This window comes from Hyla sarda, unplaced genomic scaffold (genome assembly GCF_029499605.1).
Source record: "Hyla sarda isolate aHylSar1 unplaced genomic scaffold, aHylSar1.hap1 scaffold_276, whole genome shotgun sequence".
NCBI lineage: Eukaryota > Metazoa > Chordata > Amphibia > Anura > Hylidae > Hyla > Hyla sarda.
The window spans coordinates 224,878-251,385 of record NW_026609461.1 but is presented as its reverse complement, the minus strand read 5'-3'; the positions used below and the strand labels follow the sequence as shown (position 1 = coordinate 251,385).

The 26,508-nt window shown below is 58.0% G+C and overlaps 1 protein-coding gene and 1 pseudogene across 2 annotated transcripts in view; both read left to right on the top strand.

Annotated features, from left to right (window-relative positions):
• Positions 1 to 24,257, top strand: part of LOC130325821 (splicing factor U2AF 35 kDa subunit-like protein) — a 50,432-nt gene extending 26,175 nt beyond the window's left edge. For both annotated transcript variants that reach the window (XM_056553326.1, XM_056553327.1), the window contains exons 6-8: positions 7,302 to 7,435; positions 22,303 to 22,395; positions 23,967 to 24,257. In XM_056553326.1, coding sequence (XP_056409301.1) covers positions 7,302 to 7,435; positions 22,303 to 22,395; positions 23,967 to 24,120 — 381 coding nt within the window. In that variant the 3' untranslated portion in view covers positions 24,121 to 24,257. The remainder of the gene's footprint in view (positions 1 to 7,301; positions 7,436 to 22,302; positions 22,396 to 23,966) is intronic.
• A 1,578-nt stretch (positions 24,258 to 25,835) lies between these two features.
• Positions 25,836 to 26,075, top strand: LOC130325825 (U2 spliceosomal RNA; annotated as a pseudogene).
• The last annotated feature ends 433 nt before the right edge of the window (positions 26,076 to 26,508 follow it).

Sequence of the window (26,508 nt, the reverse complement as noted above, 5' to 3'; positions counted from 1 at the left end):
TGACTATCGGTACCGGCGCCGACAGCCAGGGGGAGAGAAGGGGCAGCGGCACCCATTGCCGGCACCGCTGCCCCGTTGCCTCCCCCCATCCCCGGTGGCATAATTACCTGGGTCGGGTCCGCGCTGCTGCAGGCCTCCGGCGTGCGTCCCCTGCGTCGTTGCTATGCGCTGCACGGTGCGTCGCATGACGTCAGTGCGCCGCGCCGTGCATAGCAACGACGCAGGGGACACACGCCGGAGGCCTGCTGCAGCGCGGACCCGACCCAGGTAATTATGCCACCGGGGATGGGGGGAGGCAACGGGGCAGCGGCTCCGGCAATGGGTGCCGCTGCCCTTTCTCTCCCCCTGGCTGTCGGCGCCGCTTCTCTCCCCCTGGCTATCGGCGTCGGCAATGGGGCGCCGGCACCGATAGTCAGGGGGACAGAACGGGCAGCGGCGCCGATAACCAGGGGGAGAGAAGGGCCGGCAGCAGGGCTCTAGACCCCAGGAAAGGCAGGGGGAGAGAAGCGGGCAGCGACGGCCTCTCTCCCCCTGCCTTTCCTGGGGGTATATCGGGGTATACACGCGCACACACGCACCCTCATTTTACCATGGATATTTGGGTAAAAAACTTTTTTTTACCCAAATATCCTTGGTAAAATGAGGGTGCGTGTTATAGGCCGGTGCGTGGTATACCCCGATAAATACGGTAAGTAATATAGAATGAACCTTCTGGCCGGTATTGAGTGTCATTTGTGTAAGGTCTTTATTGTCCTAGATGAAGTGTAATTCTTCAGCTCCCAGAATTTTTATCATGGCCGTGTAGACATGAGCTCAGGATCACGGTAGTGCAGCCTCAGGCTTTAGGCTGTGATGTGAGGTGATCAGTAGTGCAGCCTCAGGCTTTAGGCTGTGATGTGAGGTGATCAGTAGTGCGACCTCAGGCTTTAGGCTGTGATGTGAGGTGATCAGTAGTGCGACCTCAGGCTTTAGGCTGTGATGTGAGGTGATCAGTAGTGCGACCTCAGGCTTTGGGCTCTAATGTGAGGTGATCAGTAGTGCGACCTCAGGCTTTGGGCTCTAATGTGAGGTGATCAGTAGTGCAGCCTCAGGCTTTGGGCTCTAATGTGAGGTGATCAGTAGTGCGACCTCAGGCTTTGGGCTCTAATGTGAGGTGATCAGTAGTGCGACCTCAGGCTTTGGGCTCTAATGTGAGGTGATCAGTAGTGCAGCCTCAGGCTTTGGGCTCTAATGTGAGGTGATTAGTAGTGCGGCCTCAGGCTTTGGGCTCTAATGTGAGGTGATTAGTAGTGCGGCCTCAGGCTTTGGGCTCTAATGTGAGGTGATTAGTAGTGCGACCTCAGGCTTTGGGCTCTAATGTGAGGTGATCAGTAGTGCAGCGTCGGCTCTAATAAGTGATCAGTTGTGCAGCTTTAGGCTGTGATGTGAGGTGATCAGTAGTGCAGCCTCAGGCTTTGGGCAGTAATGTAAAGTGATCAGTAGTGCGGCCTCAGGCTTTAGGTTATGATGTGAGGTGAGGTGATCAGTAGTGCAGCCTGTGATGTGAGGTGATCAGTAGTGCAGCCTGTAATGTGAGGTGATCAGTAGTGCAGCCTGTAATGTGAGGTGATCAGTAGGAGTGTTTGGTGATGTCTTGCAGGTCTCGGGGTTATGCTTTAGATCAGTAGTGCAGCCTGTAATGTGAGGTGATGTCTAGCAGGTCTCGGGGTTATGCTTTGTATCAGTAGTGCAGCCTGTAATGTGAGGTGATCAGTAGTGCAGCCTGTTATGTGAGGTGATGTCTAGCAGGTCTCGGGGTTATGCTTTGGATCAGTAGTGCAGCCTGTTATGTGAGGTGATGTCTAGCAGGTCTCGGGGTTATGCTTTAGATCAGTAGTGCAGCCTGTAATGTGAAGTGATCAGTAGTGCAGCCTGTTATGTGAGGTGATGTCTAGCAGGTCTCGGGGTTATGCTTTGGATCAGTAGTGCAGCCTGTAATGTGAGGTGATGTCTTGCAGGTCTCGGGGTTATGCTTTAGATCAGTAGTGCAGCCTGTAATGTGAAGTGATCAGTAGTGCAGCCTGTAATGTGAGGTGATCAGTAGTGCAGCCTGTAATGTGAGGTGATGTCTAGCAGGTCTCGGTCCCGGGGTAATGCTTTGTATCAGTAGTGCAGCCTGTTATGTGAGGTGATGTCTAGCAGGTCTCGGGGTTATGCTTTAGATCAGTAGTGCAGCCTGTAATGTGAGGTGATCAGTAGTGCAGCCTGTTATGTGAGGTGATGTCTTGCAGGTCTCAGGGTTATGCTTTGGATCAGTAGTGCAGCCTGTAATGTGAGGTGATCAGTAGTGCAGCCTGTAATGTGAGGTGATCAGTAGTGCAGCCTGTAATGTGAGGTGATCAGTAGTGCAGCCTGTAATGTGAGGTGATGTCTAGCAGGTCTCAGGGTTATGCTTTGTATCAGTAGTGCAGCCTGTTATGTGAGGTGATGTCTAGCAGGTCTCGGGGTTATGCTTTGGATCAGTAGTGCAGCCTGTAATGTGAGGTGATGTCTAGCAGGTCTCGGGGTTATGCTTTGTATCAGTAGTGCAGCCTGTTGTGTGAGGTGATGTCTAGCAGGTCTCGGGGTTATGCTTTGTATCAGTAGTGCAGCCTGTTATGTGAGGTGATGTCTAGCAGGTCTCTGGGTTATGCTTTAGATCAGTAGTGCAGCCTGTAATGTGAGGTGATCAGTAGTGCAGCCTGTTATGTGAGGTGATGTCTAGCAGGTCTCGGGGTTATGCTTTGTATCAGTAGTGCAGCCTGTTATGTGAGGTGATGTCTAGCAGGTCTCTGGGTTATGCTTTAGATCAGTAGTGCAGCCTGTAATGTGAGGTGATCAGTAGTGCAGCCTGTAATGTGAGGTGATCAGTAGTGCAGCCTGTAATGTGAGGTGATCAGTAGTGCAGCCTGTAATGTGAGGTGATCAGTAGTGCAGCCTGTAATGTGAGGTGATCAGTAGTGCAGCCTGTTATGTGAGGTGATGTCTTGCAGGTCTCAGGGTTATGCTTTGGATCAGTAGTGCAGCCTGTAATGTGAGGTGATCAGTAGTGCAGCCTGTAATGTGAGGTGATCAGTAGTGCAGCCTGTAATGTGAGGTGATCAGTAGTGCAGCCTGTAATGTGAGGTGATGTCTAGCAGGTCTCAGGGTTATGCTTTGTATCAGTAGTGCAGCCTGTTATGTGAGGTGATGTCTAGCAGGTCTCGGGGTTATGCTTTGGATCAGTAGTGCAGCCTGTAATGTGAGGTGATGTCTAGCAGGTCTCGGGGTTATGCTTTGTATCAGTAGTGCAGCCTGTTGTGTGAGGTGATGTCTAGCAGGTCTCGGGGTTATGCTTTGTATCAGTAGTGCAGCCTGTTATGTGAGGTGATGTCTAGCAGGTCTCTGGGTTATGCTTTAGATCAGTAGTGCAGCCTGTAATGTGAGGTGATCAGTAGTGCAGCCTGTTATGTGAGGTGATGTCTAGCAGGTCTCGGGGTTATGCTTTGTATCAGTAGTGCAGCCTGTTATGTGAGGCGATGTCTAGCAGGTCTCTGGGTTATGCTTTAGATCAGTAGTGCAGCCTGTAATGTGAGGTGATCAGTAGTGCAGCCTGTAATGTGAGGTGATCAGTAGTGCAGCCTGTAATGTGAGGTGATCAGTAGTGCAGCCTGTAATGTGAGGTGATCAGTAGTGCAGCCTGTAATGTGAGGTGATCAGTAGTGCAGCCTGTAATGTGAGGTGATCAGTAGTGCAGCCTGTAATGTGAGGTGATCAGTAGTGCAGCCTGTAATGTGAGGTGATCAGTAGTGCAGCCTGTAATGTGAGGTGATCAGTAGTGCAGCCTGTAATGTGAGGTGATCAGTAGTGCAGCCTGTAATGTGAGGTGATCAGTAGTGCAGCCTGTAATGTGAGGTGATCAGTAGTGCAGCCTGTAATGTGAGGTGATCAGTAGTGCAGCCTGTAATGTGAGGTGATCAGTAGTGCAGCCTGTAATGTGAGGTGATCAGTAGTGCAGCCTGTAATGTGAGGTGATCAGTAGTGCAGCCTGTAATGTGAGGTGATCAGTAGTGCAGCCTGTAATGTGAGGTGATCAGTAGTGCAGCCTGTAATGTGAGGTGATCAGTAGTGCAGCCTGTAATGTGAGGTGATCAGTAGTGCAGCCTGTAATGTGAGGTGATCAGTAGTGCAGCCTGTTATGTGAGGTGATCAGTAGTGCAGCCTGTTATGTGAGGTGATCAGTAGTGCAGCCTGTAATGTGAGGTGATCAGTAGTGCAGCCTGTAATGTGAGGTGATCAGTAGTGCAGCCTGTAATGTGAGGTGATCAGTAGTGCAGCCTGTAATGTGAGGTGATCAGTAGTGCAGCCTGTAATGTGAGGTGATCAGTAGTGCAGCCTGTAATGTGAGGTGATCAGTAGTGCAGCCTGTTATGTGAGGTGATGTCGAGCAGGTCTCGGGGTTATGCTTTGGATCAGTAGTGCAGCCTGTTATGTGAGGTGATGTCGAGCAGGTCTCGGGGTTATGCTTTGTATCAGTAGTGCAGCCTGTAATGTGAGGTGATCAGTAGTGCAGCCTGTTATGTGAGGTGATGTCTAGCAGGTCTCGGGGTTATGCTTTGGATCAGTAGTGCAGCCTGTTATGTGAGGTGATTTCTAGCAGGTCTCGGGGTTATGCTTTGTATCAGTACTGCAGCCTGTAATGTGAGGTGATCAGTAGTGCAGCCTGTAATGTGAGGTGATCAGTAGTGCAGCCTGTAATGTGAGGTGATCAGTAGTGCAGCCTGTAATGTGAGGTGATCAGTAGTGCAGCCTGTAATGTGAGGTGATCAGTAGTGCAGCCTGTTATGTGAGGTGATGTCGAGCAGGTCTCGGGGTTATGCTTTGTATCAGTAGTGCAGCCTGTAATGTGAGGTGATGTCTAGCAGGTCTCGGGGTTATGCTTTGGATCAGTAGTGCAGCCTGTTATGTGAGGTGATCAGTAGTGCAGCCTGTTATGCTTTGTATCAGTAGTGCAGCCTGTTATGTGAGGTGATGTCGAGCAGGTCTCGGGGTTATGCTTTAGATCAGTAGTGCAGCCTGTTATGTGAGGTGATCAGTAGTGCAGCCTGTTATGTGAGGTGATGTCGAGCAGGTCTCGGGGTTATGCTTTGGATCAGTAGTGCAGCCTGTAATGTGAGGTGATCAGTAGTGCAGCCTGTAATGTGAAGTGATCAGTAGTGCAGCCTGTTATGTGAGGTGATCAGTAGTGCAGCCTGTAATGTGAGGTGATGTCGAGCAGGTCTCGGGGTTATGCTTTGGATCAGTAGTGCAGCCTGTAATGTGAGGTGATCAGTAGTGCAGCCTGTAATGTGAAGTGATCAGTAGTGCAGCCTGTTATGTGAGGTGATCAGTAGTGCAGCCTGTTATGTGAGGTGATGTCTAGCAGGTCTCGGGGTTATGCTTTGGATCAGTAGTGCAGCCTGTAATGTGAGGTGATCAGTAGTGCAGCCTGTTATGTGAGGTGATGTCGAGCAGGTCTCGGGGTTATGCTTTGGATCAGTAGTGCAGCCTGTTATGTGAGGTGATGTCTAGCAGGTCTCGGGGTTATGCTTTGGATCAGTAGTGCAGCCTGTAATGTGAGGTGATCAGTAGTGCAGCCTGTAATGTGAGGTGATCAGTAGTGCAGCCTGTTATGTGAGGTGATGTCGAGCAGGTCTCGGGGTTATGCTTTGGATCAGTAGTGCAGCCTGTTATGTGAGGTGATCAGTAGTGCAGCCTGTTATGCTTTGTATCAGTAGTGCAGCCTGTTATGTGAGGTGATGTCGAGCAGGTCTCGGGGTTATGCTTTGGATCAGTAGTGCAGCCTGTTATGTGAGGTGATGTCTAGCAGGTCTCGGGGTTATGCTTTGGATCAGTAGTGCAGCCTGTTATGTGAGGTGATGTCGAGCAGGTCTCGGGGTTATGCTTTGGATCAGTAGTGCAGCCTGTTATGTGAGGTGATCAGTAGTGCAGCCTGTAATGTGAGGTGATCAGTAGTGCAGCCTGTTATGTGAGGTGATGTCGAGCAGGTCTCGGGGTTATGCTTTGGATCAGTAGTGCAGCCTGTTATGTGAGGTGATGTCGAGCAGGTCTCGGGGTTATGCTTTGGATCAGTAGTGCAGCCTGTAATGTGAGGTGATCAGTAGTGCAGCCTGTAATGTGAGGTGATCAGTAGTGCAGCCTTTTATGTGAGGTGATGTCGAGCAGGTCTCGGGGTTATGCTTTGGATCAGTAGTGCAGCCTGTTATGTGAGGTGATCAGTAGTGCAGCCTGTTATGCTTTGTATCAGTAGTGCAGCCTGTTATGTGAGGTGATGTCGAGCAGGTCTCGGGGTTATGCTTTGGATCAGTAGTGCAGCCTGTTATGTGAGTTGATGTCGAGCAGGTCTCGGGGTTATGCTTTGGATCAGTAGTGCAGCCTGTTATGTGAGGTGATGTCTAGCAGGTCTCGGGGTTATGCTTTGGATCAGTAGTGCAGCCTGTTATGTGAGGTGATCAGTAGTGCAGCCTGTAATGTGAGGTGATCAGTAGTGCAGCCTGTAATGTGAGGTGATCAGTAGTGCAGCCTGTAATGTGAGGTGATCAGTAGTGCAGCCTGTTATGTGAGGTGATGTCGAGCAGGTCTCGGGGTTATGCTTTGGATCAGTAGTGCAGCCTGTTATGTGAGGTGATCAGTAGTGCAGCCTGTTATGCTTTGTATCAGTAGTGCAGCCTGTTATGTGAGGTGATGTCGAGCAGGTCTCGGGGTTATGCTTTGTATCAGTAGTGCAGCCTGTTATGTGAGGTGATCAGTAGTGCAGCCTGTTATGTGAGGTGATGTCGAGCAGGTCTCGGGGTTATGCTTTGGATCAGTAGTGCAGCCTGTTATGTGAGGTGATGTCGAGCAGGTCTCGGGGTTATGCTTTGTATCAGTAGTGCAGCCTGTTATGTGAGGTGATGTCGAGCAGGTCTCGGGGTTATGCTTTGGATCAGTAGTGCAGCCTGTTATGCTTTGTATCAGTAGTGCAGCCTGTTATGTGAGGTGATGTCGAGCAGGTCTCGGGGTTATGCTTTAGATCAGTAGTGCAGCCTGTTATGCTTTGTATCAGTAGTGCAGCCTGTAATGTGAGGTGATGTCGAGCAGGTCTCGGGGTTATGCTTTAGATCAGTTGCTCTTTCGTAGCCTCTGATTTTCGGTAAATGTTGGAGCTGCCGGCCCTGGTTTTCGGGGTTGTTCCCCTTTTGCACCTGAGATCCTTTCCTTTTGTAGTTCGTCCCATTATAGTAACAGATGTGATTTGGTTCCAGTTCCGGCGAGAGGAAGATGCGGAAAAAGCTGTGAAAGATCTGAATAATCGCTGGTTTAACGGTCAGCCCATCCACGCAGAGCTGTCTCCGGTCACGGATTTCAGGGAGGCTTGTTGTCGACAGTACGAGATGGGGTGAGTGTGTGGCCTGATGGTGGGGGAGGGCAGGGATCAGATGAGGGGTGTTGTGTAGGGCTGGTGGGGTTCGGGGTACATGAAGGGGAGGGGGTGTTGTGTAGGGCTGGTGGGGTTCGGGGTACATGAAGGGGTGGGGGTGTTGTGTAGGGCTGGTGGGGTTCGGGGTACATGAAGGGGTGGGGGTGTTGTGTAGGGCTGGTGGGGTTTGGGGTACATGAAGGGGTGGGGGTGTTGTGTAGGGCTGGTGGGGTTTGGGGTACATGAAGGGGAGGGGGTGTTGTGTAGGGCTGGTGGGGTTCGGGGTGCATGAAGGGGTGGGGGTGTTGTGTAGGGCTGGTGGGGTTCAGGGTACATGAAGGGGTGGGGGTGTTGTGTAGGGCTGGTGGGGTTCGGGGTACATGAAGGGGTGGGGGTGTTGTGTAGGGCTGGTGGGGTTTGGGGTACATGAAGGGGTGGGGGTGTTGTGTAGGGCTGGTGGGGTTTGGGGTACATGAAGGGGAGGGGGTGTTGTGTAGGGCTGGTGGGGTTCGGGGTGCATGAAGGGGTGGGGGTGTTGTGTAGGGCTGGTGGGGTTCAGGGTACATGAAGGGGTGGGGGTGTTGTGTAGGGCTGGTGGGGTTCGGGGTACATGAAGGGGAGGGGGTGTTGTGTAGGGCTGGTGGGGTTCGGGGTACATGAAGGGGTGGGGGTGTTGTGTAGGGCTGGTGGGGTTCGGGGTACATGAAGGGGTGGGGGTGTTGTGTAGGGCTGGTGGGGTTCGGGGTACATGAAGGGGTGGGGGTGTTGTGTAGGGCTGGTGGGGTTCGGGGTACATGAAGGGGTGGGGGTGTTGTGTAGGGCTGGTGGGGTTCGGGGTACATGAAGGGGTGGGGGTGTTGTGTAGGGCTGGTGGGGTTCGGGGTACATGAAGGGGAGGGGGTGTTGTGTAGGGCTGGTGGGGTTCGGGGTACATGAAGGGGAGGGGGTGTTGTGTAGGGCTGGTGGGGTTCGGGGTACATGAAGGGGAGGGGGTGTTGTGTAGGGCTGGTGGGGTTTGGGGTACATGAAGGGGAGGGGGTGTTGTGTAGGGCTGGTGGGGTTGGGGGTACATGAAGGGGTGGGGTTGTTGTGTAGGGCTGGCGGGGTTCGGGGTACATGAAGGGGAGGGGGTGTTGTGTAGGGCTGGTGGGGTTTGGGGTACATGAAGGGGAGGGGGTGTTGTGTAGGGATGGTGGGGTTCATGAAGGGGAGGGGGTGTTGTGTAGGGTTGGTGGGGTTCGGGGTTCATGAAGGGGAGGGGGTGTTGTGTAGGGCTGGTGGGGTTCGGGGTACATGAAGGGGAGGGGGTGTTGTGTAGGGCTGGTGGGGTTCGGGGTACATGAAGGGGTGGGGGTGTTGTGTAGGGCTGGTGGGGTTCGGGGTACATGAAGGGGTGGGGGTGTTGTGTAGGGCTGGTGGGGTTCGGGGTACATGAAGGGGTGGGGGTGTTGTGTAGGGCTGGTGGGGTTCGGGGTACATGAAGGGGTGGGGGTGTTGTGTAGGGCTGGTGGGGTTCGGGGTACATGAAGGGGTGGGGGTGTTGTGTAGGGCTGGTGGGGTTCGGGGTACATGAAGGGGAGGGGGTGTTGTGTAGGGCTGGTGGGGTTCGGGGTACATGAAGGGGAGGGGGTGTTGTGTAGGGCTGGTGGGGTTCGGGGTACATGAAGGGGAGGGGGTGTTGTGTAGGGCTGGCGGGGTTTGGGGTACATGAAGGGGTGGGGGTGTTGTGTAGGGCTGGCGGGGTTTGGGGTACATGAAGGGGTGGGGGTGTTGTGTAGGGCTGGTGGGGTTTGGGGTACATGAAGGGGAGGGGGTGTTGTGTAGGGCTGGTGGGGTTTGGGGTACATGAAGGGGAGGGGGTGTTGTGTAGGGCTGGTGGGGTTCGGGGTACATGAAGGGGAGGGGGTGTTGTGTAGGGATGGTGGGGTTCATGAAGGGGAGGGGGTGTTGTGTAGGGCTGGTGGGGTTCGGGGTACATGAAGGGGTGGGGGTGTTGTGTAGGGCTGGTGGGGTTCGGGGTACATGAAGGGGAGGGGGTGTTGTGTAGGGCTGGTGGGGTACATGAAGGGGTGGGGGTGTTGTGTAGGGCTGGTGGGGTACATGAAGGGGAGGGGGTGTTGTGTAGGGCTGGTGGGGTACATGAAGGGGAGGGGGTGTTGTGTAGGGCTGGTGGGGTTCGGGGTTCATGAAGGGGAGGGGGTGTTGTGTAGTGCTGGTGGGGTTCGGGGTACATGAAGGAGAGGGGGTGTTGTGTAGGGCTGGTGGGGTTCGGGGTACATGAAGGGTTGGGGGTGTTGTGTAGGGCTGGTGGGGTTCGGGGTACATGAAGGGGTGGGGGTGTTGTGTAGGGCTGGTGGGGTTCGGGGTACATGAAGGGGTGGGGGTGTTGTGTAGGGCTGGTGGGGTTCGGGGTACATGAAGGGGAGGGGGTGTTGTGTAGGGCTGGTGGGGTTCGGGGTACATGAAGGGGAGGGGGTGTTGTGTAGGGCTGGTGGGGTACATGAAGGGGAGGGGGGTGTTGTGTAGGGCTGGTGGGTACATGAAGGGGTGGGGGTGTTGTGTAGGGATGGTGGGGTTCGGGGTACATCAAGGGGAGGGGGTGTTGTGTAGGGCTGGTGGGGTTCGGGGTTCATGAAGGGGTGGGGGTGTTGTGTAGGGCTGGTGGGGTTCGGGGTACATGAAGGGGTGGGGGTGTTGTGTAGGGTTGGTGGGGTTCGGGGTTCATGAAGGGGAGGGGGTGTTGTGTAGTGCTGGTGGGGTTCGGGGTACATGAAGGGGTGGGGGTGTTGTGTAGGGCTGGTGGGGTTCGGGGTACATGAAGGGGGTGGGGGTGTTGTGTAGGGCTGGCGGGGTTTGGGGTACATGAAGGGGAGGGGGTGTTGTGTAGGGCTGGTGGGGTTCATGAAGGGGTGGGGGTGTTGTGTAGGGATGGTGGGGTTCATGAAGGGGAGGGGGTGTTGGGTAGGGCTGGTGGGGTTCGGGTACATGAAGGGGTGGGGTGTTGTGTAGGGCTGGTGGGGTTCGGGATACATGAAGGGGTGGGGGTGTTGTGTAGGGTTGGTGGGGTTCGGGGCTCATGAAGGGGAGGGGGTGTTGTGTAGTGCTGGTGGGGTTCGGGGTACATGAAGGGGTGGGGGTGTTGTGTAGGGCTAGTGGGGTTCGGGGTACATGAAGGGGGTGGGGGTGTTGTGTAGGGCTGGCGGGGTTTGGGGTACATGAAGGGGAGGGGGTGTTGTGTAGGGCTGGCGGGGTTCGGGGTACATGAAGGGGAGGGGGTGTTGTGTAGGGCTGTTGGGGTTCGGGGTACATGAAGGGGGTGTTGTGTAGGGCTGCCGGGGTTCGGGGTACATGAAGGGGGTGGGGGTGTTGTGTAGGGCTGCCGGGGTTTGGGGTACATGAAGGGGAGGGGGTGTTGTGTAGGGCTGGTGGGGTTCGGGGTACATGAAGGGGAGGGGATGTTGTGTAGGGCTGGTGGGGTTCGGGGTACATGAAGGGGGTGTTGTGTAGGGCTGGCGGGGTTTGGGGTACATGAAGGGGTGGGGGTGTTGTGTAGGGCTGGCGGGGTTTGGGGTACATGAAGGGGAGGGGGTGTTGTGTAGGGCTGGCGGGGTTCGGGGTACATGAAGGGGTGGGGGTGTTGTGTAGGGCTGGCGGGGTTTGGGGTACATGAAGGGGAGGGGGTGTTGTGTAGGGCTGGCGGGGTTCGGGGTACATGAAGGGGTGGGGGTGTTGTGTAGGGCTGGTGGGGTTCGGGGTACATGAAGGGGTGGGGGTGTTGTGTAGGGCTGGCGGGGTTCGGGGTACATGAAGGGGAGGGGGTGTTGTGTAGGGCTGGTGGGGTTTGGGGTACATGAAGGGGTGGGGGTGTTGTGTAGGGCTGGTGGGGTTCGGGGTACATGAAGGGGTGGGGGTGTTGTGTAGGGCTGGTGGGGTTTGGGGTACATGAAGGGGTGGGGGTGTTGTGTAGGGCTGGTGGGGTTTGGGGTACATGAAGGGGAGGGGGTGTTGTGTAGGGCTGGTGGGGTTCGGGGTACATGAAGGGGAGGGGGTGTTGTGTAGGGCTGGTGGGGTACATGAAGGGGAGGGGGTGTTGTGTAGGGCTGGTGGGGTACATGAAGGGGAGGGGGTGTTGTGTAGGGCTGGTGGGGTACATGAAGGGGAGGGGGTGTTGTGTAGGGCTGGGGGGGGTTCATGAAGGGGAGGGGGTGTTGTGTAGGGCTGGGGGGTTCATGAAGGGGAGGGGGTGTTGTGTAGGGCTGGGGGGGTTCATGAAGGGGAGGGGGTGTTGTGTAGGGCTGGGGGGTTCATGAAGGGGAGGGGGTGTTGTGTAGGGCTGGGGGGGTTCATGAAGGGGAGGGGGTGTTGTGTAGGGCTGGGGGGGGTTCATGAAGGGGAGGGGGTGTTGTGTATGGCTGGTGGGGTTCATGAAGGGGTGGGGGTGTTGTGTAGGGCTGGTGGGGTTCGGGGTACATGAAGGGGTGGGGGTGTTGTGTAGGGCTGGTGGGGTTCGGGGTACATGAAGGGGAGGGGGTGTTGTGTAGGGCTGGTGGGGTTCGGGGTACATGAAGGGGAGGGGGTGTTGTGTAGGGCTGGTGGGGTTCCGGGTACATGAAGGGGAGGGGGTGTTGTGTAGGGCTGGTGGGGTTCCGGGTACATGAAGGGGAGGGGGTGTTGTGTAGTGCTGGTGGGGTTCGGGGTACATGAAGGGGGTGGGGGTGTTGTGTAGGGCTGGTGGGGTTTGGGGTACATGAAGGGGTGGGGGTGTTGTGTAGGGCTGGTGGGGTTCGGGGTACATGAAGGGGTGGGGTTTGGGGTTCATGAAGGGGAGGGGGTGTTGTGTAGGGCTGGTGGGGTTCGGGGTACATGAAGGGGTGGGGTTTGGGGTTCATGAAGGGGAGGGGGTGTTGTGTAGGGCTGGTGGGGTTCGGGGTACATGAAGGGGTGGGGGTGTTGTGTAGGGCTGGTGGGGTTCGGGGTACATGAAGGGGAGGGGGTGTTGTGTAGGGCTGGTGGGGTACATGAAGGGGAGTGGGTGTTGTGTAGGGCTGGTGGGGTACATGAAGGGGAGGGGGTGTTGTGTAGGGCTGGTGGGGTTCATGAAGGGGAGGGGGTGTTGTGTAGGGTTGGTGGGGTTCGGGGTTCATGAAGGGGAGGGGGTGTTGTGTAGGGCTGGTGGGGTTCGGGGTACATGAAGGGGAGGGGGTGTTGTGTAGGGCTGGTGGGGTTCGGGGTACATGAAGGGGTGGGGGTGTTGTGTAGGGCTGGCGGGGTTTGGGGTACATGAAGGGGAGGGGGTGTTGTGTAGGGCTGGTGGGGTTCGGGGTACATGAAGGGGAGGGGGTGTTGTGTAGGGCTGGTGGGGTTCGGGGTACATGAAGGGGTGGGGGTGTTGTGTAGGGCTGGTGGGGTTTGGGGTACATGAAGGGGAGGGGGTGTTGTGTAGGGATGGTGGGGTTCGGGGTACATGAAGGGGTGGGGGTGTTGTGTAGGGCTGGTGGGGTTTGGGGTACATGAAGGGGAGGGGGTGTTGTGTAGGGCTGGTGGGGTTCGGGGTGCATGAAGGGGTGGGGGTGTTGTGTAGGGCTGGTGGGGTTTGGGGTACATGAAGGGGAGGGGGTGTTGTGTAGGGCTGGTGGGGTTCGGGGTACATGAAGGGTTGGGGGTGTTGTGTAGGGCTGGTGGGGTTCGGGGTACATGAAGGGGTGGGGGTGTTGTGTAGGGCTGGTGGGGTTCGGGGTACATGAAGGGGAGGGGGTGTTGTGTAGGGCTGGTGGGGTACATGAAGGGGAGGGGGTGTTGTGTAGGGCTTGTGGGGTACATGAAGGGGAGGGGGTGTTGTGTAGGGCTGGTGGGGTTCGGGGTTCATGAAGGGGAGGGGGTGTTGTGTAGGGATGGTGGGGTTCGGGGTACATGAAGGGGAGGGGGTGTTGTGTAGGGATGGTGGGGTTCGGGGTACATGAAGGGGAGGGGGTGTTGTGTAGGGCTGGTGGGGTTCGGGGTACATGAAGGGGTGGGGGTGTTGTGTAGGGTTGGTGGGGTTCGGGGTTCATGAAGGGGAGGGGGTGTTGTGTAGTGCTGGTGGGGTTCGGGGTACATGAAGGGGGTGGGGGTGTTGTGTAGGGCTGGCGGGGTTTGGGGTACATGAAGGGGAGGGGGTGTTGTGTAGGGCTGGCGGGGTTCGGGGTACATGAAGGGGAGGGGGTGTTGTGTAGGGCTGGTGGGGTTCATGAAGGGGAGGGGGTGTTGTGTAGGGATGGTGGGGTTCATGAAGGGGAGGGGGTGTTGGGTAGGGCTGGTGGGGTTCATGAAGGGGAGGGGGTGTTGGGTAGGGCTGGTGGGGTTCATGAAGGGGAGGGGGTGTTGTGTAGGGCTGGTGGGGTTCATGAAGGGGAGGGGGTGTTGTGTAGGGCTGGGGGGGGTTCATGAAGGGGAGGGGGTGTTGTGTATGGCTGGTGGGGTTCATGAAGGGGTGGGGGTGTTGTGTAGGGCTGGTGGGGTTCGGGGTACATGAAGGGGAGGGGGTGTTGTGTAGGGCTGGTGGGGTTCGGGGTACATGAAGGGGAGGGGGTGTTGTGTAGGGCTGGTGGGGTTCGGGGTACATGAAGGGGGTGGGGGTGTTGTGTAGGGCTGGTGGGGTTTGGGGTACATGAAGGGGTGAGGGTGTTGTGTAGGGCTGGTGGGGTTTGGGGTACATGAAGGGGTGGGGGTGTTGTGTAGGGCTGGTGGGGTTCGGGGTACATGAAGGGGTGGGGTTTGGGGTTCATGAAGGGGAGGGGGTGTTGTGTAGGGCTGGTGGGGTTCGGGGTACATGAAGGGGTGGGGGTGTTGTGTAGGGCTGGTGGGGTTCGGGGTACATGAAGGGGAGGGGGTGTTGTGTAGGGCTGGTGGGGTTCGGGGTACATGAAGGGGAGGGGGTGTTGTGTAGGGCTGGTGGGGTTCGGGGTACATGAAGGGGAGGGGGTGTTGTGTAGGGCTGGTGGGGTTCGGGGTACATGAAGGGGAGGGGGTGTTGTGTAGGGCTGGTGGGGTTCGGGGTACATGAAGGGGAGGGGGTGTTGTGTAGGGCTGGTGGGGTTCATGAAGGGGAGGGGGTGTTGTGTAGGGCTGGTGGGGTTCATGAAGGGGAGGGGGTGTTGTGTAGGGCTGGTGGGGTTCATGAAGGGGAGGGGGTGTTGTGTAGGGCTGGGGGGGGGTTCATGAAGGGGAGGGGGTGTTGTGTATGGCTGGTGGGGTTCATGAAGGGGTGGGGGTGTTGTGTAGGGCTGGTGGGGTTCGGGGTACATGAAGGGGAGGGGGTGTTGTGTAGGGCTGGTGGGGTTCGGGGTACATGAAGGGGAGGGGGTGTTGTGTAGGGCTGGTGGGGTTCGGTTCGGGGTACATGAAGGGGGTGGGGGTGTTGTGTAGGGCTGGTGGGGTTTGGGGTACATGAAGGGGTGGGGGTGTTGTGTAGGGCTGGTGGGGTTTGGGGTACATGAAGGGGTGGGGGTGTTGTGTAGGGCTGGTGGGGTTCGGGGTACATGAAGGGGTGGGGTTTGGGGTTCATGAAGGGGAGGGGGTGTTGTGTAGGGCTGGTGGGGTTCAGGGTACATGAAGGGGTGGGGGTGTTGTGTAGGGCTGGTGGGGTTCGGGGTACATGAAGGGGTGGGGGTGTTGTGTAGGGCTGGTGGGGTTCGGGGTACATGAAGGGGAGGGGGTGTTGTGTAGGGCTGGTGGGGTACATGAAGGGGAGTGGGTGTTGTGTAGGGCTGGTGGGGTACATGAAGGGGAGGGGGTGTTGTGTAGGGATGGTGGGGTTCATGAAGGGGAGGGGGTGTTGTGTAGGGTTGGTGGGGTTCAGGGTTCATGAAGGGGAGGGGGTGTTGTGTAGGGCTGGTGGGGTTCGGGGTACATGAAGGGGAGGGGGTGTTGTGTAGGGCTGGTGGGGTTCATGAAGGGGAGGGGGGTGTTGTGTAGGGCTGGTGGGGTTCATGAAGGGGAGGGGGTGTTGTGTAGGGCTGGTGGGGTTCGGGGTACATGAAGGGGAGGGGGTGTTGTGTAGGGCTGGTGGGGTTCAGGGTACATGAAGGGGAGGGGGTGTTGTGTAGGGCTGGCGGGGTTTGGGGTACATGAAGGGGTGGGGGTGTTGTGTAGGGCTGGTGGTGTTCGGGGTACATGAAGGGGTGGGGGTGTTGTGTAGGGCTGGTGGGGTTTGGGGTACATGAAGGGGAGGGGGTGTTGTGTAGGGCTGGTGGGGTTCGGGGTGCATGAAGGGGAGGGGGTGTTGTGTAGGGCTGGCGGGGTTCGGGGTACATGAAGGGGAGGGGGTGTTGTGTAGGGCTGGTGGGGTTTGGGGTACATGAAGGGGAGGGGGTGTTGTGTAGGGCTGGTGGGGTTTGGGGTACATGAAGGGGTGGGGGTGTTGTGTAGGGCTGGTGGGGTTTGGGGTACATGAAGGGGAGGGGGTGTTGTGTAGGGCTGGTGGGGTTTGGGGTACATGAAGAGGAGGGGGTGTTGTGTAGGGCTGGCGGGGTTCGGGGTACATGAAGGGGAGGGGGTGTTGTGTAGGGCTGGTGGGGTTTGGGGTACATGAAGGGGAGGGGGTGTTGTGTAGGGCTGGTGGGGTTTGGGGTACATGAAGGGGGTGGGGGTGTTGTGTAGGGCTGGTGGGGTTTGGGGTACATGAAGGGGAGGGGGTGTTGTGTAGGGCTGGTGGGGTTCGGGGTACATGAAGGGTTGGGGGTGTTGTGTAGGGCTGGTCGGGTTCGGGGTACATGAAGGGGAGGGGGTGTTGTGTAGGGCTGGTGGGGTACATGAAGGGGAGGGGGTGTTGTGTAGGGCTGGTGGGGTACATGAAGGGGAGGGGGTGTTGTGTAGGGCTGGTGGGGTTCGGGGTACATGAAGGGGTGGGGGTGTTGTGTAGGGCTGGTGGGGTTCGGGGTACATGAAGGGGGTGGGGGTGTTGTGTAGGGCTGGCGGGGTTTGGGGTACATGAAGGGGAGGGGGTGTTGTGTAGGGCTGGCGGGGTTCGGGGTACATGAAGGGGAGGGGGTGTTGTGTAGGGCTGTTGGGGTTCGGGGTACATGAAGGGGGTGGGGGTGTTGTGTAGGGCTGGCGGGGTTCGGGGTACATGAAGGGGTGGGGGTGTTGTGTAGGGCTGGCGGGGTTTGGGGTACATGAAGGGGAGGGGGTGTTGTGTAGGGCTGGCGGGGTTCGGGGTACATGAAGGGGTGGGGGTGTTGTGTAGGGCTGGTGGGGTTCGGGGTACATGAAGGGGTGGGGGTGTTGTGTAGGGCTGGTGGGGTTCGGGGTACATGAAGGGGTGGGGGTGTTGTGTAGGGCTGGCGGGGTTCGGGGTACATGAAGGGGAGGGGGTGTTGTGTAGGGCTGGTGGGGTTTGGGGTACATGAAGGGGAGGGGGTGTTGTGTAGGGCTGGTGGGGTTCGGGGTACATGAAGGGGTGGGGGTGTTGTGTAGGGCTGGTGGGGTTCGGGGTACATGAAGGGGTGGGGGTGTTGTGTAGGGCTGGTGGGGTTCGGGGTACATAAAGGGGAGGGGGTGTTGTGTAGGGCTGGTGGGGTACATGAAGGGGAGTGGGTGTTGTGTAGGGCTGGTGGGGTACATGAAGGGGAGGGGGTGTTGTGTAGGGCTGGTGGGGTTCATGAAGGGGAGGGGGTGTTGTGTAGGGATGGTGGGGTTCATGAAGGGGAGTGGGTGTTGTGTAGGGTTGGTGGGGTTCGGGGTTCATGAAGGGGAGGGGGTGTTGTGTAGGGCTGGTGGAGTTCATGAAGGGGAGGGGGGTGTTGTGTAGGGCTGGCGGGGTTCTGGGTACATGAAGGGGAGGGGGTGTTGTGTAGGGCTGGCGGGGTTTGGGGTACATGAAGGGGAGGGGGTGTTGTGTAGGGCTGGTGGGGTTCGGGGTACATGAAGGGGAGGGGGTGTTGTGTAGGGCTGGTGGGGTTTGGGGTACATGAAGGGGAGGGGGTGTTGTGTAGGGCTGGTGGGGTTCGGGGTACATGAAGGGGAGGGGGTGTTGTGTAGGGCTGGTGGGGTTCGGGGTACATGAAGGGGAGGGGGTGTTGTGTAGGGCTGGCGGGGTTTGGGGTACATGAAGGGGTGGGGGTGTTGTGTAGGGCTGGTGGGGTTTGGGGTACATGAAGGGGTGGGGGTGTTGTGTAGGGCTGGTGGGGTTTGGGGTACATGAAGGGGAGGGGGTGTTGTGTAGGGCTGGTGGGGTTCGGGGTGCATGAAGGGGAGGGGGTGTTGTGTAGGGCTGGCGGGGTTCGGGGTGCATGAAGGGGAGGGGGTGTTGTGTAGGGCTGGTGGGGTTTGGGGTACATGAAGGGGAGGGGGTGTTGTGTAGGGCTGGTGGGGTTTGGGGTACATGAAGGGGAGGGGGTGTTGTGTAGGGCTGGTGGGGTTTGGGGTACATGAAGGGGTGGGGGTGTTGTGTAGGGCTGGTGGGGTTTGGGGTACATGAAGGGGAGGGGGTGTTGTGTAGGGCTGGTGGGGTTTGGGGTACATGAAGGGGAGGGGGTGTTGTGTAGGGCTGGTGGGGTTTGGGGTACATGAAGGGGGTGGGGGTGTTGTGTAGGGCTGGTGGGGTTTGGGGTACATGAAGGGGAGGGAGGGGGTGTTGTGTAGGGCTGGTGGGGTTCGGGGTACATGAAGGGGGTGGGGGTGTTGTGTAGGGCTGGTGGGGTTTGGGGTACATGAAGGGGAGGGGGTGTTGTGTAGGGCTGGTGGGGTTCGGGGTACATGAAGGGTTGGGGGTGTTGTGTAGGGCTGGTGGGGTTCGGGGTACATGAAGGGGAGGGGGTGTTGTGTAGGGCTGGTGGGGTACATGAAGGGGAGGGGGTGTTGTGTAGGGCTGGTGGGGTACATGAAGGGGAGGGGGTGTTGTGTAGGGCTGGTGGGTTCATTAAGGGGAGGGGGTGTTGTGTAGGGATGGTGGGGTTCATGAAGGGGAGGGGGTGTTGTGTAGGGCTGGTGGGGTTCGGGGTACATGAAGGGGTGGGGGTGTTGTGTAGGGTTGGTGGGGTTCGGGGTTCATGAAGGGGAGGGGGTGTTGTGTAGTGCTGGTGGGGTTCGGGGTACATGAAGGGGAGGGGGTGTTGTGTAGTGCTGGTGGGGTTTGGGGTACATGAAGGGGTGGGGGTGTTGTGTAGGGCTGGTGGGGTTTGGGGTACATGAAGGGGAGGGGGTGTTGTGTAGGGCTGGTGGGGTTCAGGGTACATGAAGGGGTGGGGGTGTTGTGTAGGGCTGGTGGGGTTCGGGGTACATGAAGGGGGTGGGGGTGTTGTGTAGGGCTGGCGGGGTTTGGGGTACATGAAGGGGAGGGGGTGTTGTGTAGGGCTGGCGGGGTTCGGGGTACATGAAGGGGGTGGGGGTGTTGTGTAGGGCTGGCGGGGTTCGGGGTACATGAAGGGGTGGGGGTGTTGTGTAGGGCTGGCGGGGTTTGGGGTACATGAAGGGGAGGGGGTGTTGTGTAGGGCTGGTGGGGTTCGGGGTACATGAAGGGGAGGGGGTGTTGTGTAGGGCTGGTGGGGTTCGGGGTACATGAAGGGGAGGGGGTGTTGTGTAGGGCTGGTGGGGTTCGGGGTTCATGAAGGGGTGGGGGTGTTGTGTAGGGCTGGTGGGGTTCATGAAGGGGTGGGGGTGTTGTGTAGGGCTGGCGGGGTTTGGGGTACATGAAGGGGTGGGGGTGTTGTGTAGGGCTGGCGGGGTTTGGGGTACATGAAGGGGAGGGGGTGTTGTGTAGGGCTGGCGGGGTTCGGGGTACATGAAGGGGAGGGGGTGTTGTGTAGGGCTGGTGGGGTTCGGGGTACATGAAGGGGTGGGGGTGTTGTGTAGGGCTGGTGGGGTTTGGGGTACATGAAGGGGTGGGGGTGTTGTGTAGGGCTGGTGGGGTTTGGGGTACATGAAGGGGAGGGGGTGTTGTGTAGGGCTGGTGGGGTTTGGGGTACATGAAGGGGTGGGGGTGTTGTGTAGGGCTGGTGGGGTTCGGGGTACATGAAGGGGAGGGGGTGTTGTGTAGGGCTGGTGGGGTACATGAAGGGGAGGGGGTGTTGTGTAGGGCTGGTGGGGTTCATGAAGGGGAGGGGGTGTTGTGTAGGGCTGGTGGGGTTCATGAAGGGGAGGGGGTGTTGTGTAGGGCTGGGGGGGTTCATGAAGGGGAGGGGGTGTTGTGTAGGGCTGGTGGGGTTCATGAAGGGGAGGGGGTGTTGTGTAGGGCTGGTGGGGTTCATGAAGGGGAGGGGGTGTTGTGTAGGGCTGGGGGGTACATGTAGGGGAGGGGGTGTTGTGTAGGGCTGGGGGGGGTTCATGAAGGGGAGGGGGTGTTGTGTAGGGCTGGGGGGGGGGTTGTGTAGGGCTGGTGGGGTTCGGGGTACATGAAGGGGAGGGGGTGTTGTGTAGGGCTGGGGGGGTTCATGAAGGGGAGGGGGTGTTGTGTAGGGCTGGTGGGGTTCATGAAGGGGAGGGGGTGTTGTGTAGGGCTGGTGGGGTTCATGAAGGGGAGGGGGTGTTGTGTAGGGCTGGTGGGGTACATGAAGGGGAGGGGGTGTTGTGTAGGGCTGGGGGGGGGGTTCATGAAGGGGAGGGGGGTGTTGTGTAGGGTTGGTGGGGTTCGGGGTACATGTAGGGGAGGGGGTGTTGTGTAGGGCTGGTGGGGTTCGGGGTACATGAAGGGGAGGGGGTGTTGTGTAGGGCTGGTGGGGTTCATGAAGGGGAGGGGGTGTTGTGTAGGGCTGGTGGGGTTCATGAAGGGGAGGGGGTGTTGTGTAGGGCTGGTGGGGTTCATGAAGGGGAGGGGGGTGTTGTGTAGGGCTGGTGGGGTTCATGAAGGGGAGGGGGGTGTTGTGTAGGGTTGGTGGGGTTCGGGTACATGTAGGGGAGGGGGTGTTGTGTAGGGCTGGTGGGGTTCGGGGTACATGTAGGGGAGGGGGTGTTGTGTAGGGCTGGTGGGGTTCATGAAGGGGAGGGGGTGTTGTGTAGGGCTAGGGGGGGTTTCATGAAGGGGAGGGGGTGTTGTGTAGGGCTGGGGGATTCATGAAGGGGAAGGGGGTGTTGTGTGGGGTTCAGGGTACATGTAGGGGAGGGGGTGTTGTGTAGGGCTGGGGGGTTCATGAAGGGGAGGGGGTGTTGTGTAGGGCTGGTGGGGTTCATGAAGGGGAGGGGGTGTTGTGTAGGGCTAGGGGGGGTTTCATGAAGGGGAGGGGGTGTTGTGTAGGGCTGGGGGGATTCATGAAGGGGAAGGGGGTGTTGTGTGGGGTTCAGGGTACATGTAGGGGAGGGGGTGTTGTGTAGGGCTGGGGGGGTTCATGAAGGGGAGGGGGTGTTGTGTAGGGCTGGTGGGGTTCATGAAGGGGAGGGGGTGTTGTGTAGGGCTGGTGGGGTTCATGAAGGGGAGGGGGTGTTGTGTAGGGCTGGGGGGTACATGTAGGGGAGGGGGTGTTGTGTAGGGCTGGGGGGGTTCATGAAGGGGAGGGGGTGTTGTGTAGGGCTGGGGGGGGGGTTGTGTAGGGCTGGTGGGGTTCGGGGTACATGAAGGGGAGGGGTGTTGTGTAGGGCTGGGGGGGTTCATGAAGGGGAGGGGGTGTTGTGTAGGGCTGGTGGGGTTCATGAAGGGGAGGGGGTGTTGTGTAGGGCTGGTGGGGTTCATGAAGGGGAGGGGGTGTTGTGTAGGGCTGGGGGGGGGTTCATGAAGGGGAGGGGGGTGTTGTGTAGGGTTGGTGGGGTTCGGGGTACATGTAGGGGAGGGGGTGTTGTGTAGGGCTGGTGGGGTTCGGGGTACATGAAGGGGAGGGGGTGTTGTGTAGGGCTGGTGGGGTTCATGAAGGGGAGGGGGTGTTGTGTAGGGCTGGTGGGGTTCATGAAGGGGAGGGGGGTGTTGTGTAGGGCTGGTGGGGTTCATGAAGGGGAGGGGGGTGTTGTGTAGGGTTGGTGGGGTTCGGGGTACATGTAGGGGAGGGGGTGTTGTGTAGGGCTGGTGGGGTTCGGGGTACATGTAGGGGAGGGGGTGTTGTGTAGGGCTGGTGGGGTTCATGAAGGGGAGGGGGTGTTGTGTAGGGCTAGGGGGGGTTTCATGAAGGGGAGGGGGTGTTGTGTAGGGCTGGGGGGATTCATGAAGGGGAAGGGGGTGTTTTGTGGGGTTCAGGGTACATGTAGGGGAGGGGGTGTTGTGTAGGGCTGGGGGGTTCATGAAGGGGAGGGGGTGTTGTGTAGGGCCTGGGGGGGTTCATGAAGGGGAGGGGGTGTTGTGTAGGGCTGGGGGGGGGGTTCATGTAGGGGAGGGGGTGTTGTGTAGGGCCTGGGGGGGTTCATGTAGGGGAGGGGGTGTTGTGTAGGGCTTGGGGGGGGGGGGTTCATGTAGGGGGGGGGGTTCATGTAGGGGAGGGGGTGTTGTGTAGGGCCTGGGGGGGTTCATGTAGGGGAGGGGGTGTTGTGTAGGGCTGGGGGGGGGGTTCATGTAGGGGAGGGGGTGTTGTGTAGGGCTGGGGGGGGGTTCATGTAGGGGAGGGGGTGTTGTGTAGGGCCTGGGGGGGTTCATGAAGGGGAGGTGTTGTGTAGGGCTGGGGGGGGTTCATGAAGGGGAGGGGGGTGTTGTGTAGGGCTGGGGGGGGGTTCATGTAGGGGAGGGGGTGTTGTGTAGGGCTGGGGGGGGGTTCATGAAGGGGAGGGGGTGTTGTGTAGGGCTGGGGGGGGTTCATGTAGGGGAGGGGGTGTTGTGTAGGGCTGGGGGGGGTTCATGAAGGGGAGGGGGTGTTGTGTAGGGCTGGGGGGGGTTCATGTAGGGGAGGGGGTGTTGTGTAGGGCCTGGGGGGTTCATGAAGGGCTCCCTGTGTCTTATTTTTGTTTTCTGTTTTTAGGGAGTGTACACGTGGGGGCTTCTGTAACTTCATGCATCTGAAGCCCATATCCCGGGAGCTCCGGAGAGAACTATACGGCCGACGTAGGAAGAAGTAAGATCACATGACCATCTCTGCTCGTTATATGGAGATTAAGGCTTTATTCACATACACAATCCTGGGCATATCTGATGCTGCAGATTTGAAGCTGTGTTCAGCCATTTAGTTTACATTAAAATCTGCAACATATATTTACTCATAGCAGTGAGCAAGTGCCCTTATAACTCACAGCCCTAGGAAGGGCCCTGCAGTGAGGAGAGGGGCTCTGCGGCCACGTGTAGGGGGAGAGGGGCTCTGCGGCCACGTGTAGGGGGAGAGGGGCTCTGCGGCCACGTGTAGGGGGAGAGGGGCTCTGCGGCCACGTGTAGGGGGAGAGGGGCTCTGCGGCCACGTGTAGGAGGAGAGGGGCTCTGCGGGCACTTGTAGGGGGAGAGGGGCTCTGTGGCCACGTGTAGGAGGAGAGGGGCTCTGCGGGCACTTGTAGGGGGAGAGGGGCTCTGCGGCTACCTGTAGGGGGAGAGGGGCTCTGCGGCCACGTGTAGGGGGAGAGGGGCTCTGCGGCCACGTGTAGGGGGAGAGGGGCTCTGCGGCTACCTGTAGGGGGAGAGGGGCTCTGCAGCCACGTGTTGGAGAGGGGCTCTGTGGCCACGTGTAGGAGGAGAGGGGCTCTGTGGCCACGTGTAGGGGGAGAGGGGCTCTGCGGCCACGTGTGGGGGAGAGGGGCTCTGCGGCCACGTGTAGGGGGAGAGGGGCTCTGCGGCCACGTGTAGGGGGAGAGGGGCTCTGCGGCCACGTGTAGGGGGAGAGGGGCTCTGCGGCCACGTGTGGGGGGAGAGGGGCTCTGCGGCCACACGTGTGGGGGGAGAGGGGCTCTGCGGCCACACGTGTGGGGGGGAGAGGGGCTCTGCGGCCACACGTGTGGGGGGAGAGGGGCTCTGCGGCCACACGTGTGGGGGGGAGAGGGGCTCTGCGGCCACACGTGTGGGGGGAGAGGGGCTCTGCGGCCACTTGTGTGGGGGGAGAGGGGCTCTGCGGCCACTTGTGTGGGGGGAGAGGGGCTCTGCGGCCACTTGGGTGGGGGGAGAGGGGCTCTGCGGCCACTTGGGTGGGGGGAGAGGGGCTCTGCGGCCACTTGGGTGGGGGGGAGAGGGGCTCTGCGGCCACTTGGGTGGGGGGGAGAGGGGCTCTGCGGCCACTTGTGTGGGGGGAGAGGGGCTCTGCGGCCACTTGTGTGGGGGGAGAGGGGCTCTGCGGCCACTTGTGTGGGGGGAGAGGGGCTCTGCGGCCACTTGTGTAGGGGGAGAGGGGCTCTGTGGCCACTTGTGTAAGGGGGAGAGGGGCTCTGCGGCCACTTGTGTAAGGGGGAGAGGGGCTCTGCGGCCAAACGCTGTTGCTTTCTCATCTATTTAGATTGGACTTCACTGATTCAATAGACAGCTTCAAAAAAATGCTCTGCTTTGTACAGTCGGCTCAGGTCAATGATCAGTGAGCGGAGCAGTCATGAGGATCAGTTCTGCTTTGTACAGGTGTCATGTTGACACCGTTCACCTATCTCTTGGGTATCACGCTAGGGAAGCCACATTCCTCATACCTCACATTTCATGAACTTCATTATTCTCTTTCAGGCATCGCTCCCGTTCCAGATCCCGTGAACGCCGCTCTCGTTCTAGAGACCGCGGACGAGGAGGTGGAGGCGGCGGCGGCGGTGGTGGTGGCGGAGGAGGACGTGACAGAGATCGACGGAGGTCCAGAGACCGGGAGAGGTCGGGACGATTCTGAGCCTCTGTTTTTATTCCATGTTGTGGGAGTTTTCAGTGACTGGAGTTGGCAGTGGAGGGCGCTGCACTCATCAGCTGTGGGGGAGGGGGGGGATGCCGGGATTTATTTCATTGTATTTCGTCTTTTTTTCTAAGAACCGGGCTTCTGAATAAACATTTGTAGTGATCCAGTATCGGTGGTGTCAGTCTATTCCATGAGATGTCACTATATGAAGGGGGATGTTCTGTGGTGGCCACCACATCATTTGTTCGTATTTGGAGATGAGACGCTGGTGAACAAGACGGTGTACATTACTTTATATCCAGAGGATTTACTCTTCAGTCTATGCAGGAAACGGCTCCATAAACGTAGACCATACGGGGACCGAGACTGTGATGTTATCACGATTGTCAGCTGTTCAGAATCCTTTCACCTCTTACTGACCGCCTAAACATGTTTTATGTCTGATGGGTGCTTAATGTATATGGAACGGAGCCCACTTGGCGTGTGTCGGCTGTATCTTACAGCTGACACTCACCAGCAACAGCTTGGATAGGACTTCAGTCTAGTCCCGACAGTTTAAGGCTGGAATTGTGGCTGGAGATCCTGATGGGCGGCCAGTGCCAACAGTAGTCTGCACGGTCTTCCCCATAGCCAACAATGTATTTCTGAGCCAATCTGCAAAAACAAATCCTTTTAGTGGAACCACTCAGAAATGCAGGGCTGCCTGAAGGGAAGACACTGCAGTCCGGGCGGTGCTAGCAATGACTGATGTCGGTACTGGCCACCCTTGGGATCTCAGGAGATTCCATTCATGTGAACCCAGCCCAATCTCCAGATGCTGCGGTCATGTGTTGCATTAATGTGTGTCAGCAATCATCACTTCTCAAGTGTAGTATCTGTTAACAGTTTCATGCCGGTGGGCAGTAACGCCGGTGTGGGGCTGGGTGCTGCATGAAGCTGGCAGGTGTACCAGGGTGTTTCGGGGCTGGTTCTGAGGAATCTGCTCGACGGTTGCCCTGTTGTGACCTGTTTCCTCCGGGTCTCACCATGAGGCTGAGGGGGTCTAGAGCCGAAGTTCTTTAGTGCCTCGGGGAGTGGTGACCCTGAGGTGCTGAAACTCACTGGGAGGACCGGCTCACTGAGTGGAAGCACGGGCACCATGATCTCTTCACCTTGTGGCACTCACCTCTTGATTCCCGGCCTTCTGGCTAGGATCAGAGAAACTTTTATAGATCTGTCCGGATGTCCGGGCAGTATATCTGCACATTCACTTATTTATTTATTTTTGTCACTTTTTGCGTGTTGTGTGTCCACAGGATTTGTCAGGATGCGGTAGCTCTTCTGGGGGTCCCTCCTGGCGGTCTAGGGGAGGTGTGTGGCCATTAGGTTCTGCACCTCCCTGCAAACATCCCGGGTAGTCCTGCTTTGGCTGGGTACCGACCATTATCGGCTCTACAGGCAGATACCTTGGCTAACGCCAAGGGGGATGCCGGGAGCATTTGTGGTCCCTTAGTAGCTTCGGCGAAAAGGGACATCGAAAATGGAACCTCACAGGTACCTTTTTGGTCCGGAGACGAAGGGTAAGGTTTGTTGGGGGGCCCCTCACCTATCGGGGAAGGGCTTGCGATAGACCGCATCCTTTGTGCACGTTTTTTTTGTGTAACACGTTTGCACTTTGGGTGATTCGAGAGCACGTTCCTCGACTCTTAGATAAAAATTGTGTGTCAGCAATCACAGCTTCTCGGCCTCTTGGCTAAGATCAAGTGTAGTATATGTTCTTAGCCGTTTAAGCCAGTGAGCAGATGCACCAGTGGGGATGGGTGCTGCATGCAGGGGACAGGTGTACCGGGGCTGGTTCTGAGAAATCAACTTGACTGCTAGTCTGATGTGACCTGTTCCTTCCTGGTCTCTCCATGAGGCTGAGCGGGTCTAGAACCGAGGTACTTTAGTGCCTCGGGGAGTGGTGACCCCCTAGGTGCCAAAACTCACTGGAAGTATTAGCTCACTGAGTTGAAACACGGGCACCATGATCTCTTCACCTTGTGGCACTCACCTTGATTCCCGGCCTAGGATCAGAGAAATTTTTATAGATCCGGCCGGATGTCCGGGCAGTATACCTGCGCACATTCACTTATTTATTTTTGTCACGGTCACTTTTTGCATGCAGTGTGTACATAGGATTGTCAGGATGCGGTAGTCCTTCTGAGTGTCCCTCCTAGCGGTCTAGGGGAGGTGTGTGTGGCAATCAGGTTCCTCACCTCCCTGCAAAAACCCTGAGTACTCCTGCATGGGCAGGGTACCGACTGTTAACGGCTCTGCAGGAAGATACATTGGCAAACGACAAAGGGGATGCTGGGAGAATTTGTGGTCCCTTCGGCGAAAAGGGACATCGAACCTGGAACCTTG